This window comes from Manacus candei, unplaced genomic scaffold (assembly GCF_025592945.1).
Source record: "Manacus candei isolate 608988 ecotype Guabito, Panama unplaced genomic scaffold, ASM2559294v1 h1tg000013l, whole genome shotgun sequence".
Classification (NCBI taxonomy): domain Eukaryota; kingdom Metazoa; phylum Chordata; class Aves; order Passeriformes; family Pipridae; genus Manacus; species Manacus candei.
The window spans coordinates 6,967,793-6,981,004 of record NW_026138061.1 but is presented as its reverse complement, the minus strand read 5'-3'; the positions used below and the strand labels follow the sequence as shown (position 1 = coordinate 6,981,004).

The 13,212-nt window shown below is 37.7% G+C and overlaps 1 protein-coding gene across 7 annotated transcripts in view; it reads right to left on the bottom strand.

Moving 5' to 3' along the window:
- Nucleotides 1–1,028: 1,028 nt before the first annotated feature.
- Nucleotides 1,029–13,212, bottom strand: part of EFR3A (EFR3 homolog A) — a 76,713-nt gene continuing 64,529 nt past the window's right edge. For 5 of the 7 annotated variants that reach the window (XM_051778420.1, XM_051778421.1, XM_051778422.1 and 2 more), the window contains 5 exons: nucleotides 10,083–10,171; nucleotides 7,082–7,130; nucleotides 5,885–5,988; nucleotides 5,226–5,275; nucleotides 1,029–2,214 (listed from right to left, as the gene is read on the bottom strand). In XM_051778420.1, coding sequence (XP_051634380.1) covers nucleotides 2,097–2,214; nucleotides 5,226–5,275; nucleotides 5,885–5,988; nucleotides 7,082–7,130; nucleotides 10,083–10,171 — 410 coding nt within the window. In that variant the 3' untranslated portion in view covers nucleotides 1,029–2,096. Of the gene's footprint in view, nucleotides 4,036–5,225; nucleotides 5,276–5,884; nucleotides 5,989–7,081; nucleotides 7,131–10,082; nucleotides 10,172–13,212 lie in introns of all 7 variants that reach the window. The other 2 variants (XM_051778419.1, XM_051778418.1) reach the window with 2 other exon arrangements.

The following is a 13,212-nucleotide window of genomic DNA, read 5'->3' as shown; positions in this document are numbered from 1 at the left end:
ATTCTCACAGTCACTTTACATCATATTTTTCACAGATTTTGGGCACAGATGGCTGAAACCTAGTTGAGGCTGCACTCAAATCTCACTGTCCATGTCACTGACAAAGAGGTTAAGAAGTGTCAGTCCCAATAGTCCCAAAGTGTCAGGTGTTGACCTGAGGATGCCAGTCATCACTGGTCTCCACCTGGACATTGAGTCATGAATGCAACCATCCAGCCAATTCCTTATCCAATGAAGTGGGCCATCAGTCAAATCCATGTCTCTCCAGTTTAGAGACACCTCCAGGGATGGTGACTCCACTGCTTCCCTCAGCAGCCTGTTCCAAAATGTGGGACACCTGCTGAAGGAGGTGGGTGGTTTAGGAGAGCAGACACACACAGCTGAGGCACTCAAAGGGACCTCAGAGGTGATACAGTTTCTGCTAAAAACAGGGTCAATTAAGAGGCCACATGTGGTACCTCAAGGCTGCATGCAGTTGGGTTTGGAAAACCTCCCAGCAGACTGAACAACCTCTGCTGTGCCTTCCCATCAGCAAGGTCTCCCAGACTCTGTGTAGGGACAGGGCTCAAGGAGAAGCAGGAACAGCAGCAGGTAAGGTCCAAGTCACCAGTCACTTGGGAGGACTCTGGGTTCCTTCCAGCCTGATTTATTTTATGACTGTACCCCCAAAACAAGGGGCAGAAAACTCACACAATTGTATCAAGTGACTAGAATTGACACTATAAACCCAACAGGTTTTTTAACCAGCAAGGCAGGCCTGAAAAGCACAAGTTATTTATCTTCTCGAAGCTTATTTGCTTTTAGAAAATTATTTTTGTATCGCTGCACTCTCAAATTCTGGTGGTCTTAGTAACAGCAATGGTTTAATAGTAAATAAATGTAGTATTTTAATAATGCTGCAGTGCTGAAACATTTGCAAAACCAAGTAAAATGGTGTGTAAAATGAGCTCTATTTTAAATGCTAAAAATGATGTCATTGACATCTTAACTGTGAGCAGTAAATATAAACTGACACACCTTAGAAAAAATTAATTTGAAATTTTGGTTTATTTTATTGCTTAAATATAGATTGCACAGTGTGTTCTTACATTTATTGAAACTGGTTCATTACATACAGTACAGAATATATGACCATCAGAACAACAGACAAATTAGCCCTACTGTGATTTTGGACAACAGGCTATTTCTATCTTTTGAAGTTACCACAGATTTAATTTACCTTAAAGTGACCCACTACAAAAGCTATATTTTTTTCAAAATGACATAATGGGAAAGAGAACCCAAAGCACTGGAATACACTTAAACAGCTGGGTACCAATTCATAACCATTATGACAGTGCACAAAATGTTGCAGATAAAACAGGACCAGTTTGCATAAGGAGCTTTTAAAGCTCTGCAACTTGTCTGAAGAACATAAAGAGAGAAGTGAAACATAGCAGCTTCATACTGTACAACAAACAGCATTCTTAATTCTTTTGGTTTCGTTCATTAGCTACCTATAACAATAGCTACCAAAACAATACATTTTACAGTCTCTCCCATCTCCCATAGGTCTAGAAAGGCCAAAGTGAACCAATTACCAACTTACAGACTCCCTGAATTTCCAGAAAGGAAGAAATTAAATATCACGTGAACACGCAGAGTGTTACAAGCTCTTCGTTCCCTGCACAAAACCTGCATTTACCAAACAAAGCTCATTTGAACACTGGAAACATGGAAACCTGCCATTAGCATAAATGAAAAATACTTCATAAAAAGAACAGAAAATGAAATGCTGAATGTAGTTATTTTCACATGCGGCATTCATGCAATAGAATTCAATCACAGAAACAATCCTGTATTTACAGCATAGTCTTCATACTGCACAAGTGCAAACAGAAGTACATTCTTTATTACTTAGACTCCTTATTTTCTTTTTGTACAAAAGTGCCGAGTGATATTCTTAAAAAATTACAGCGTGGAGAAATGTTTTACATTGTATCCCTAGGTTAGATTTACTGTTTAAAAAATTACACTTTTTATATAGGCCAAAAAGCTATTAGTCTTACCTTAAAAAAAAAATAAAAAAAAATGAAAACTAAAGGCTAGAGTCCTATTTATGTGTAGACTGTGGTCTGATCAGGCTGATACGCTGCAGCAGTAAAAATCGCAACGGAATGCTGTAGATAAGGGGCTGTTTCGTCATCCACTAACAGCTGTGATTGCACTGTTAAACTGAAAAGAAGGTCTCAATTACCTTTTGAGCTTTGTGAATGCCTTCTGAAAGTCTCAGCATGTCATCTCATAGGTTTAAGTAGCTGATATTTGTCTGATGTTATGTCACATCAGGCTTTTAAAAGTAGTTCAGCAGAATGCTGAACTACAGTTCAAAAAACTTAAAATCCTTCTTACAGTGGGTTTGCAAGTGCTTCAAACAGTCAGCAAATTAGCTGGGCTGATAACCCTTCAGATGGTAGAGTTATGCAATCAAAGATTAATTTAGGTTGGGACTTCTGAAAGTCACCTAAACCAAGCTCCTGCTCAAAGCAGGGCTACCTGAAGTTAGGTCACTTTGTTCACAGCCTGATCATTGTTCATGCAAACCACTGGCTAAATTAAATGTCTACATTTATTACAGATTTTTGAGAGCATTCATTCATGTTTGTGCTGCTTCAGTCAGATTCAGAGAGATTAAGGGACTTCAAACTTAATATGCATGGCATCAATGAATGCTGTTTTTCTTTTTTGCCTGCAGAATTTAGTGAGTCATAAAGACAGTCTTGGCAATTATCATCAAATGTCAGTGATTTCCTGTAAAACTTTTACTTTATTTACATTTAATAGTATGCTCAGATACATAAACCTATGAAAGTTACCTTAAAGTTTTGAGAAATGAAACAAAAACAAACACAGAGATGCATCTCTAAAAATGCTTTTGCTTGAAAATATATGTAATAAATTCTTGATCTTTAAATGGTTTCATTTAGTTTTCTTTCAATTTCTAAAATATCACTAAAAAGCTGTAATAAACTACAGAGAAATGCCTCATAGAATATATTTATAATTTCATTAATTATTATTTAAAATGCCCTCAGTTTATTTTCTGCTATACTAAATATATCTCTCGTGTATTTATACTAAAGCAGACATTAAAATACTACTATGTTTTCAAAAGTACAGTCTGTAAACCATACACCTTAAGACACGAAAAATATTGCACAATTTCTTGCTTTGAGAGGAGATTTCTCCTCTCTTATGCAAAGCATTAAACTTTTAGCAAGAAACACAGGACATATACTGGGCATATCTACCTAAAAAGCATGTTATGTGATGCATCCAAAAAATACTTAACAAGTGTCCATTAATTCATTCACTGTACTTGAACACATGTAAGGTATTGTTTTTTTTCCATATATTTCAAACCAAACAAGTTGAGTAGCTATGACAGTATGAACAAAAGGGAGCTACAGTAGTGCTCCACTGGTTACATTTAATGAGATGAAGCAAGGCAAAAGCATTCTAGTTAGACATAGAATTGAGGTGGAGATGAGAAAAAAACCCAACCAACCAAAAAAAAAAGGGAAAAAAAAAAGATTTAACAGGTTCTTCAGTTACAGTATCTCCAATTAAAGGAATTTGCAGCAACACAAATTCCTAGAGTAACTGAAATATTCACCTGTATGGCAAGACAAGTTTTATATCTGACTTTTACATGTACTCAAATATGAAAATGAAACAACATGATCTATGAAAAACCTAACTTACAATATATTACAGAAAAAAACAATTCAAGACAGTTTCATGAATTTGGCTAAAGTAATCTGTATTTGGCTCATGTCCATCATTATATTACTTAGTTTAGATACAGTAAACAATAAAATTTGAAAACTCATCTTGTTCTTTCTATTGTACTCTATTCTAAATAATGTCCAGCAGACTTCAGAAGACACTTAATACACACAAAGATCTGGAAACTTCATCTCATAGACTGGAACAGAATGGTAATGAGCATGTCCAGCAGTAATGGTCATCGTTCCTGAGGGGCTAGGCGGAGGACTGTGTGAGAAGCACAATCAATATATGTAATTTATAATTATATGAATTGCTTTGTTATAATTTTACACACTAATTCCTCAGAAACAAGAGTAAACTATCCCCCCACCCCCAACCAACAGTATTTTATCCTCCTCCTGAAATTCTAATGAAATTACCATGCCCCAGGGATTTTTGTATTCTCGTCTATATCATCAATTTCACTGATGTTACAAAACTACCCAAATGCATTTTATTGCTAATAAATACTATTTATTCTGAACAATGGATGTGCACAGCTCTGTAATAATGCCATGTACTATTTTGGGTTGTATCTAATTACATTCTCAAACAGATGCAGCAATGGGAAAACAACAGCATTCTGCAACACTACTGATAGACACAGAAATACTGTAAGACTGTGAGACACTGTGACATGGTTTCTGGAGAGTCTTCACTATCAAAAAGATTCAAAATAGGAAGAAAATCAAAGTGATGAAGAGTACTCTTTTTCAGTGTACTGTTTTTGGCTGGGACTGAGAATTCTTTTTACATTAGCTGGTCTGGGACTGTGTTTTAGACTTGTGCTGGGAACAGTGTTGATAACACAGGGATGTTTGTGTTATTGCTGAGCAGAGCTTACACAGAATCAAGGTCTTTTTTGCTGCTCACGCTGCTGTGCCAGTGTGAGGGCTGGAAGTGGGCAAGGAGTTGGGAGGAGACACAGATGGGACAGATGACCCCAACTGACCCATGGGATATCCCAGACCATGTGGTGTCATGCTCACCAATAAGAACTTTAAGGAAAGAAGTAGGATAGGAAGGACATTCAGGCAATTGTCTTCCCAACAAGCCCTGATTTCCTGGAGATGGCTAAATACCTGCCCACCCATGGGAAGTGAACGAATTTCTTATTTTGCTTTGCTGGCATGTGGGACTTTTGCTTTACCTATTAAGCTGTTCTTATCTCAACCCATGCTTTTTCCCACTTTTATCCTTCCAATTCTCTTTCTCATCCTACTGAGGAGGGGTAAGCTAGTGGTTATGTGAGGCTGAAACGCCTACCAGGGTTCAACCACAGCACACAGTTAAGCCCATTATTTTCTCCCTATTACATGTGTTTATGAACACTATGACATAACCAACTGAAAGTAGCCACAATTGTTTTATAACTCATTTTTCACTCATGACACTCTTCCTGCATAAAGCCTTACCGAATGGTGAGTTCCAGTATCTGTGCAAGTCTGTCATGAAGCAAGTTTGCCTAGGGAAGAAAAATTAAAATTGAATTATTAACTCCTATATATTGAACTGAGAACCAATGAATGTGCCAGGCCATACTCAGTGAGTGTGTTCTGCATTGCCACATGCAAATTTAGGCAGCAAGTCCTGTCCCATTTTCTCACTGCTGAAAGGATTCTGAGCCTTGAAGATGCATTTGAGATTGAGTGAGCCTGTCCTGGAGTGCCAGGAATTATATAGCAAATTCTGCTGTTGCAGACAGGAGTTTAGCAAACCTGAAATACATTTAGTTGTTCAAAATATATAGTGGGGTAAATACTGCTCCAGTTATCCCAGAATGAAATAGGAATGGACTGTGAATGTGGATTTCAAAGATAGCAAGGAAAGCATTAGGGTGAAGAATATATGAGATATCCATTCCTTTCCAAATGGTCTAGGAATAACCAAAAGCATGCTTTAAGTTACTGGAATCTCCCAACATTGACAACAGTGGAGACAAAACAAAGAACTGAACTTCTTCTTTACAAGTAACAGCAGCAGTGACACAACATAAATCACCTGCAGCCAGCACATCCCCATTAATGCCTACATCAATTTCTTCAGTGTTGTATAACATTTTCCAGAAACTCACTTTGGTTTCACACTGGGCTGCGATTTCTTCAAATGGTGCTTTTTGGAACTTTTCAATCACAAGACGCCTTTTCTCCTTTTCCTGTTCTTCAAGTCCATTGTTATCTTAAAAGAATAATAAAAAAATAGAGACAATTGCAATCTTTGCCTATCAAGTATAAGTGATTTAAACGTTCATATGTGCACTGCAGAAAAAGCACTGTGCTTGAAGTGATGCACCCATTCTCAAGTAAGGTGTCATCTGGCATTGCCTCTAGTGAAATGCAGATAAAATTTCAGGGAGCTGGTTTGAGGACCCAGTTTTGCCCCTTTCTTACTAAGTGCTTTAATTATGAGTACATCTAGACTCCCTTTTGCTTTATTGCCTGGACTCAGGCCTGCACTTGGGTGCACGCTGGTTCAGACTCAGAAGAAGGAAGTATCCTGCCTCCCAGTATCATGCTGACAGGTGGCCAGAATTTTCTATTAGAATTTGGGAAAAGTGAGTTCAACCTCCATAGACTGAGTGAACTTACAAGCAGCTGGAACTTTCCAGCATCTAATGAATTTAAGTACCTTGTGGAATTAGGCACATTTGGAAGACTGACAGATTAAATTATTGTTTAAAATATCAGTGTCTATTGTTTAACACACCAATGTTTAATCTATATTTTGAACAGGATTTTAGTGGACTAGACAGCATTAATTAGTAATTACTTACAGTAATATGAAATAAGGAATTCGAGTAATTCTGTGTTCTTGTAGCTGGGTCACTTGTTACAGAAATGTTCTTTTAAAAAATCTGAGTGTTTTTGAAGTCCACAATGTGCACCTTACAATCTGTTTTCTGAATGCACTGAAGAACTTAAAATCTTAATACATAAAAAATACTTAAGTTGCTTTATAAATAATCATCCAATATAGCTTGCAAATGTCATGTTATTTATGGCTTCGCCTGTAAGGCAAATTTAACAGATGACAGGCATTTCCAGATGCTTTTCATTCAGTCCCATTAACTTCAGAAAATGAATTCACTAACATTATCAAAGTATCATTTCAGAAATTTAGAAATAAATAACTGAAGTTTTAAACAAATTTACTAGCTGAAGAGAAACAAATGTAATGTTTTCATTATGTTATTCTGGCCATTCCTTTTTTTCTAGCAATTCCATAGTAATTGCGAACTATTCTGCATAAACACAACTGTAATAAATCTTACCAATGGCTTTCTTCAAAGCTTCAAAGGTGATTTCTTCAGTATTATCAATCTAAACACAAAGAAACAAACCCCTTAATCATCACATATAACATATAAGCTTCAAAAAAATAAGGAATGTGAAAAATACAGAAGGCCAAAGCGGCCAGGGCTTTTCTGCCTTACAAGTCTCTAATAGCTTTATCTGGAGTTTCTGTGACAGATAACAGAACACTAATTCACATTTTTAAAGCCACTGCAAATAGTGGGGAAATTTTTATCAAATGAGGTGAAGGAAAACTTTGCAAATTCTAGTCAAGATGCTCTATAGCAACTATACTTTGGAAAAGGACTTGAATTTTGGCAGAACACTCCTTTGGGTCAGGAATAGGCTGTAGTGTTTCTATACTGTACAGTCTTAGTATTCGGTTCTTAAACAACTGATGTGAATAACAGCAACTGGTTCCTGAGACCTGTTGAGTTACCAGCAATGTGATGCTAAAATAAGAGATGGCAGTAGACTGGAGAGTGGAAAATGGTTATTGCTTTAGTCTAACTTTGTACCAGTCTGGGCTCCAAATAATTTGGTGCTTATGTCATAAACACGGGAGTTAAAGGGCTCTTCATAACAAGCTATGTCTGATGCACTGAGAAAATCTGTTCATCTAGTGATATGAATATCCATTTGCTGCAGATGTACTTCATTAGGAACAGCTTGGGGCTGCAAAATTACCAAAGACGCACGAATATTTCTCTGAAGAGCTCATGGATCTTCGTGTTTCAATTCATTACAGACCTGGAGTTTCTGTAGAGTTTCTATACCAGTAAATATATTTACAGTGAAACCACTGTGATGATATTAGGGGAGAATGCTTAGATGGCAGAACAGTGTTCACCTGAATATAACACGGTTCCTTGGCTTGAACCCCCTCACTTCAGTCCTTCAAACATGTAAATAGGCAGCACTTTTATTTTTCCTTATAAACGCTAATTGTTTAGAATGGTCTAATATAGTTTAAGATAAGAGATCTGTAAGGTAGCAAAAAGTTACTTCATCCAATTCAGAAGACTCTGAATTCTTTCAATATTTTAATTCATTGGCTTGAGCTATTGTAGAGGGAAAAGCCAGCAGAAATAGCTGTTACCTTTTTACTTGTGTTATTTCAGGAGATGGATCTGTAAATGATAACTTTTCTATCATTTTACTACATTAGCATTGTATTCTCTACCTCTGAATATATAAAAGAATAATTAATAAACAGTGAAATACCCTTTGTGTCAAATATTTGTGGATATGGCTAGAGATCAAGGGTATTCAGGTTCTGAAATAACCACCTTTTATACAATTCACATTTGGTGAATTTATCATTAATTCTAAAATTTCCATTAAGTAAGTAGGTAATCCTCTCAATCATAAAGCTTTATGCTCCTTTTTTCCTGCAGTTTAGTTCTGCTGACAGTTATGGATTGTTATACTTACTAATCTACAAAGCAAGAGAACCAGATTTCATATATAGCTACGAAGGTGCAGTCAGCAAATTGGAAAATATTGGTTCTTCCTTTGCTTTGTAAACAAACATCATAAGTAAGGGAGAAATACTTTGCTTCCTGTGTTTCTGATTAATAAAATTCTTCTTTTTAAGAGGTAAAACAGTAATTCATTATCCAAGACACTGGACCACATTAAGACCATATTAAACTGAGAACCCATAAAAAGGTTTTGATTTATCTACAACCACTACAACCACTTCAAAAAATGTCTATATATCAATGCTTGATATAATATCAGCATAATAACTTGAAATCTGAAGTGGAAACTTCATTCATTTAATTCTACTTTCAAGAGAGTTGTTCAATCATATATAACCACATATAATACACAATCTTAAAATGAATACTAATGTCAAACACCCCCAATCCTACGAGGACCATTCACTTTCTTCAGAAAGCTAGAGATCTGATTGTCTCCCTTATTTTTCAAATACTTTTTTTCTTCTTTCTCCTGAACTTTATCTGTATCTTGCTAAAGCACAAAACTGAACACATAATATCATCTGAGGTACCATCAGCACAAAGCATAAATAAATAATAATAATAATCATGCAAAATATAGATCACTTCTGTCTAAAATGAAGTTTGCTCCTTTGCAATAGCACTCAGCTTGACTAAGTCCACATATTCTGCCTCATGTCTTTAGGCAGTTTGTGCTTGAATATGCCAAAGGTAAGAATCATCTGTACTTCATCTGAGGTACAAACACCTCAATTTCAACAGCTAATCTCCACTGCAGCCAGCAGAAATCTGGTTAATAAAAATAAGCAGAACTCTGAAAAAGATTCAGTAGAAATTTATTTTAAGAAATACTTCAAATGAAGTGTCAAAAGATGTGCGATAATTTTAATTATAAGGCAGTCTTCCTAAGGGATAATTAGCATCAGCTCCTGTACCCTCCATATGAACTTTTTGTTGCTACTTTATCCTTTCTGTGAGTTTAAAGTGCTGTGTGCTAAACTCTGCTGGAAGGGAACAGTGATACTGTAACACCATGGTGCACAAAGCCTGACTGATCTTCACCTGTCCCTCTCAGAGACGGCAGGTCAACCACTAGTCTTGCATCTCTCTGGTTTTACATCTCTCAGCCCCATGTTGATGAACAAGTTTCTCAAATACTTCAAATGATGAATGGATACAGGAATTTACTGGTTGCCTCAAAAGGCAGATAAAACATTTCAGAATATTTACTCATAAAACATCAGTTGTTCAGTGTGTATATGTATTGCTACCCAATATTCTGCAGCACTATCTGTAAAAAACTATAGTGATAAAATACTTAACATTTTTATACAGCAAGACCAGCACCAGTGTCTTTGACAACACATTTCTGCAAAGACAACTTAAAAAAATCAACCCCTTGAAGTATTTACAATGCTAGAATAATCAGATATTAGACTTTCTGGAAAAACTTCACTTACATTCCCCCACTCCCTCCAAGATGCTGCTTTAAAATATTCTGGGATTTTCATACCTTATCCTCTGTGTTGTTGCCAGGTAGAATATCCACCTGAAGAGACACCGTGTCCACAATGCTTTTTCTCCTGGAGAGTCTGTCCTCATCTAGCAGAAAAACAACTTCTCTCACTTTTTGTGTAACACTTGAAACATGATCAATCAAATTTCTACCCATGAGATGCAAATTTGTTTCCATATGCCTATTTTACCCACGATCATCTATTTTATCATTTGAATAGTTGTGAAAAAATGATCAGTTACGGCTTTAAATTACTAAATATGAAAGAAAATAACGTTTTTATTGTCTCTTTCCCACCCCAGCTCTTGCCAACTTTCCCTTAAAAGCCCAGAATTTTAAAAAATGAGATGAGCTCTTATTCAAATGCATAATAAGTAACATAGCACATGATGATATATAGCTGCAGAGTTCTTTACAAAAGCCTAAACTTATTTTCTTGGTTGTGAAATTTAAATATTAAGGTCTTAATCTGAAGGTATTCTCAAACAGAAAAGGGCTTCTTGGAAGATGACTCATTAACAGAAGAAATAGATTTCTGAATGGAAATGAACAACAATCCTTCCTTATTCTTGTTGCTACAAGTACCATATTCAGCAAGTCTAAAAATCTACTGGGTGAAAAAAATTCTCTCCATTTCACACTTCTACAAAGATTTTAGCAGGTCCAGCTGGCCTAAAAAGTTGTCAGAATAAGACCAACTGCGCTGATACTAAAAGCAGCACAACAATTTCATTAATGCATAAGCAGATTATGATCGAACCATCCATCAGTTGATGGATTTTCCTTCTGTGACTCCATTCCTGAGGCAGTGCAGCAATAATATTTTCTCATTTTTAACATTTAGTATATTAACATGAGATTTCAATAAACAGTAAAAATGTATTTTAAGACATGTCATGAGAAGCCTTCAATAAAGAGAGACTCGAGAGGTCTGACTTTTGGGTATCTCATTTACAAAACCATGAATGTCACATTTTAAATTTTATCCAAGATCAAGCCATTTGGACCTGGCTACTATTATTTGATGACTTGCACTGCACACAGTTAGAAGCACCTACAGGCACTTGAAACTAAGACTGAGAGAAGGATTTAAAATTCCCCCACCACAAGGTAATTTATGCTGATTCTTCTACAAGCTTTGTTTAAGCCACTTCTAGCAAAGTGTTTTTGCTGTGCAAATATTGAGCGTGAACAAACAGAATTCATTCCAGCAGAGCTGAACATCCTCAGCTTTTAAAAATCAGAAAAAACTTTCAGAAATCACATAAATGAAATGTCATTTTAAGATCAAGAGGCAGTGAAAGAACAAGATTAGTGGAAAACACCTGAATTCTAGCTATATTTGCCAGGTTCCCAGAGACCCTGAGCATTTGAAGTGGCATTCTGAAGGATTTACTTAATTTTTAATCCCTGATGGCTCGCTGGTACATGACCCAATATATACAGAGTCTGAGGAAAGCACCTCAGCCCTCAAAAGAAAACACAAGACAAAACTACATCTCTGCTGCCATCTTGCTGCTCTCTCTGTAACTGACACACAAACACCACAAGATACATTTTTGGGGCTACTTTGGATAGAAATCATTTTTGTAATGGATGCTTCACTGTACTTGACTGAGAAAAATACCCATTTGTCTCTTATTTCAACATATTAAGTGACTAAAAAAATGGTGAAAGTTTCCATTTTTTCTGTTATATGATACAAAGCTCGTTTCCATACACGCAAAGGAGCCCAGAGGCACCAGGACAGCCCCAACACCCACTGCCCCAGCCCCTGACAGGCCTGTCCCAGGAGCCTTGGCTCCATGGCCTGGGGAGTGGCACCCACACCATGGGGCAACAGGAGCTGCTGTCTGCATCCACCTCACTGGCTGATCACTTTTCACAAGGGCATGTAGGAATAGGACAAGGGGGAATGGCTTTGAACTAAAAGAGGGTAGATTTAGATTGGGTATTTGGAATAAATTCTTTACTGTGACGGTTGTGAGGCACTGGAACAGGCTGCCCAAAGGAACTGGGGCTGCACCGTCTCTGGAAGTGTTCAAGGCCAGGTTGGATGGGGCTTTGAGCAACCTGGTCTAGTGGAAGGTGTCCCTGCCCACGGCAGGGGGGGTTGGAATTAGATGATCTTTAAAGTGCCTCTTTTCCTGGGTGAGGAACTCTATTCTTTGTGCAGTTATGTGCATGGGGCTCTGAGCACAGTAACTGGAGTCAGACCACAGGTCAGAGGCCTGGTGGGTCTGGAGCAAGCCAAGGTGCACAGCATGATGATTCCCACGTGAGCATGAGGGAACATCAAGCCGGACCAGCAGGAAAATAGGCCAAGTGGTCTGGGAGCGAGGGGTGACCGCGTGTGTCTGGCTCTGTGTGTTCCTGAGGGGCAGGCCCCTGGAGAGACCAGGAGGCCCAGGTCAGCTGTCAGGAAGACCATGGAGCCTGAGGGGTTGACTGGGATCCATGGACATGCACGTGGGCATCACAGTGTGCAAGGGGGATCTGTACCAGCAGCTGGACTGGGGCTGTGGCACTTGAAGGACTCACATGCTCAGGTGCCAGTGACTGGGGAGACTGGGAACCAGGAGACAGCTGGCAGGAAGACAGTGTCTAAGCCCAGTCCTGGTGGGATGCACACAGCTACTGAGATGCAGACAGAACATATGCACGTACACATGTTCTGCTAACGGACCTTTATCCTGAACAGCCAGTGAATAAGATAACTCTTCATTCTTTGAACAACTGAGAGCTTCTTCCAACTTTCTACAAGTTCTTGCAATGTCACTCAAAGAGGTAATTAGTACCATCACAAAAATGATACCTCTAGCCCTACTACCTGCTCAGGAAAAGAAAATAGGAAGCTACTACCATTGTAGAGTTTCAAATCAAGAGTAAACACAAAGGTAAACCTCACAGCAGCTAACAGTGCTACAGGTATTTCAAGGAGATGAACAAAAAGAAGCATATGAAAACACTAAGTACACCAAGTACAACACAATTTCTGGCCTAAAGATCTAAAGGCCTTCTAAAAGCATTTTTTGACAGTGCACATCCTATAGAGACACCACAGGCAGCAGGAGAGCAGGCTGACCTACAACTCATTTTTACCTTTTGACTTGTGTTTGCATTTATG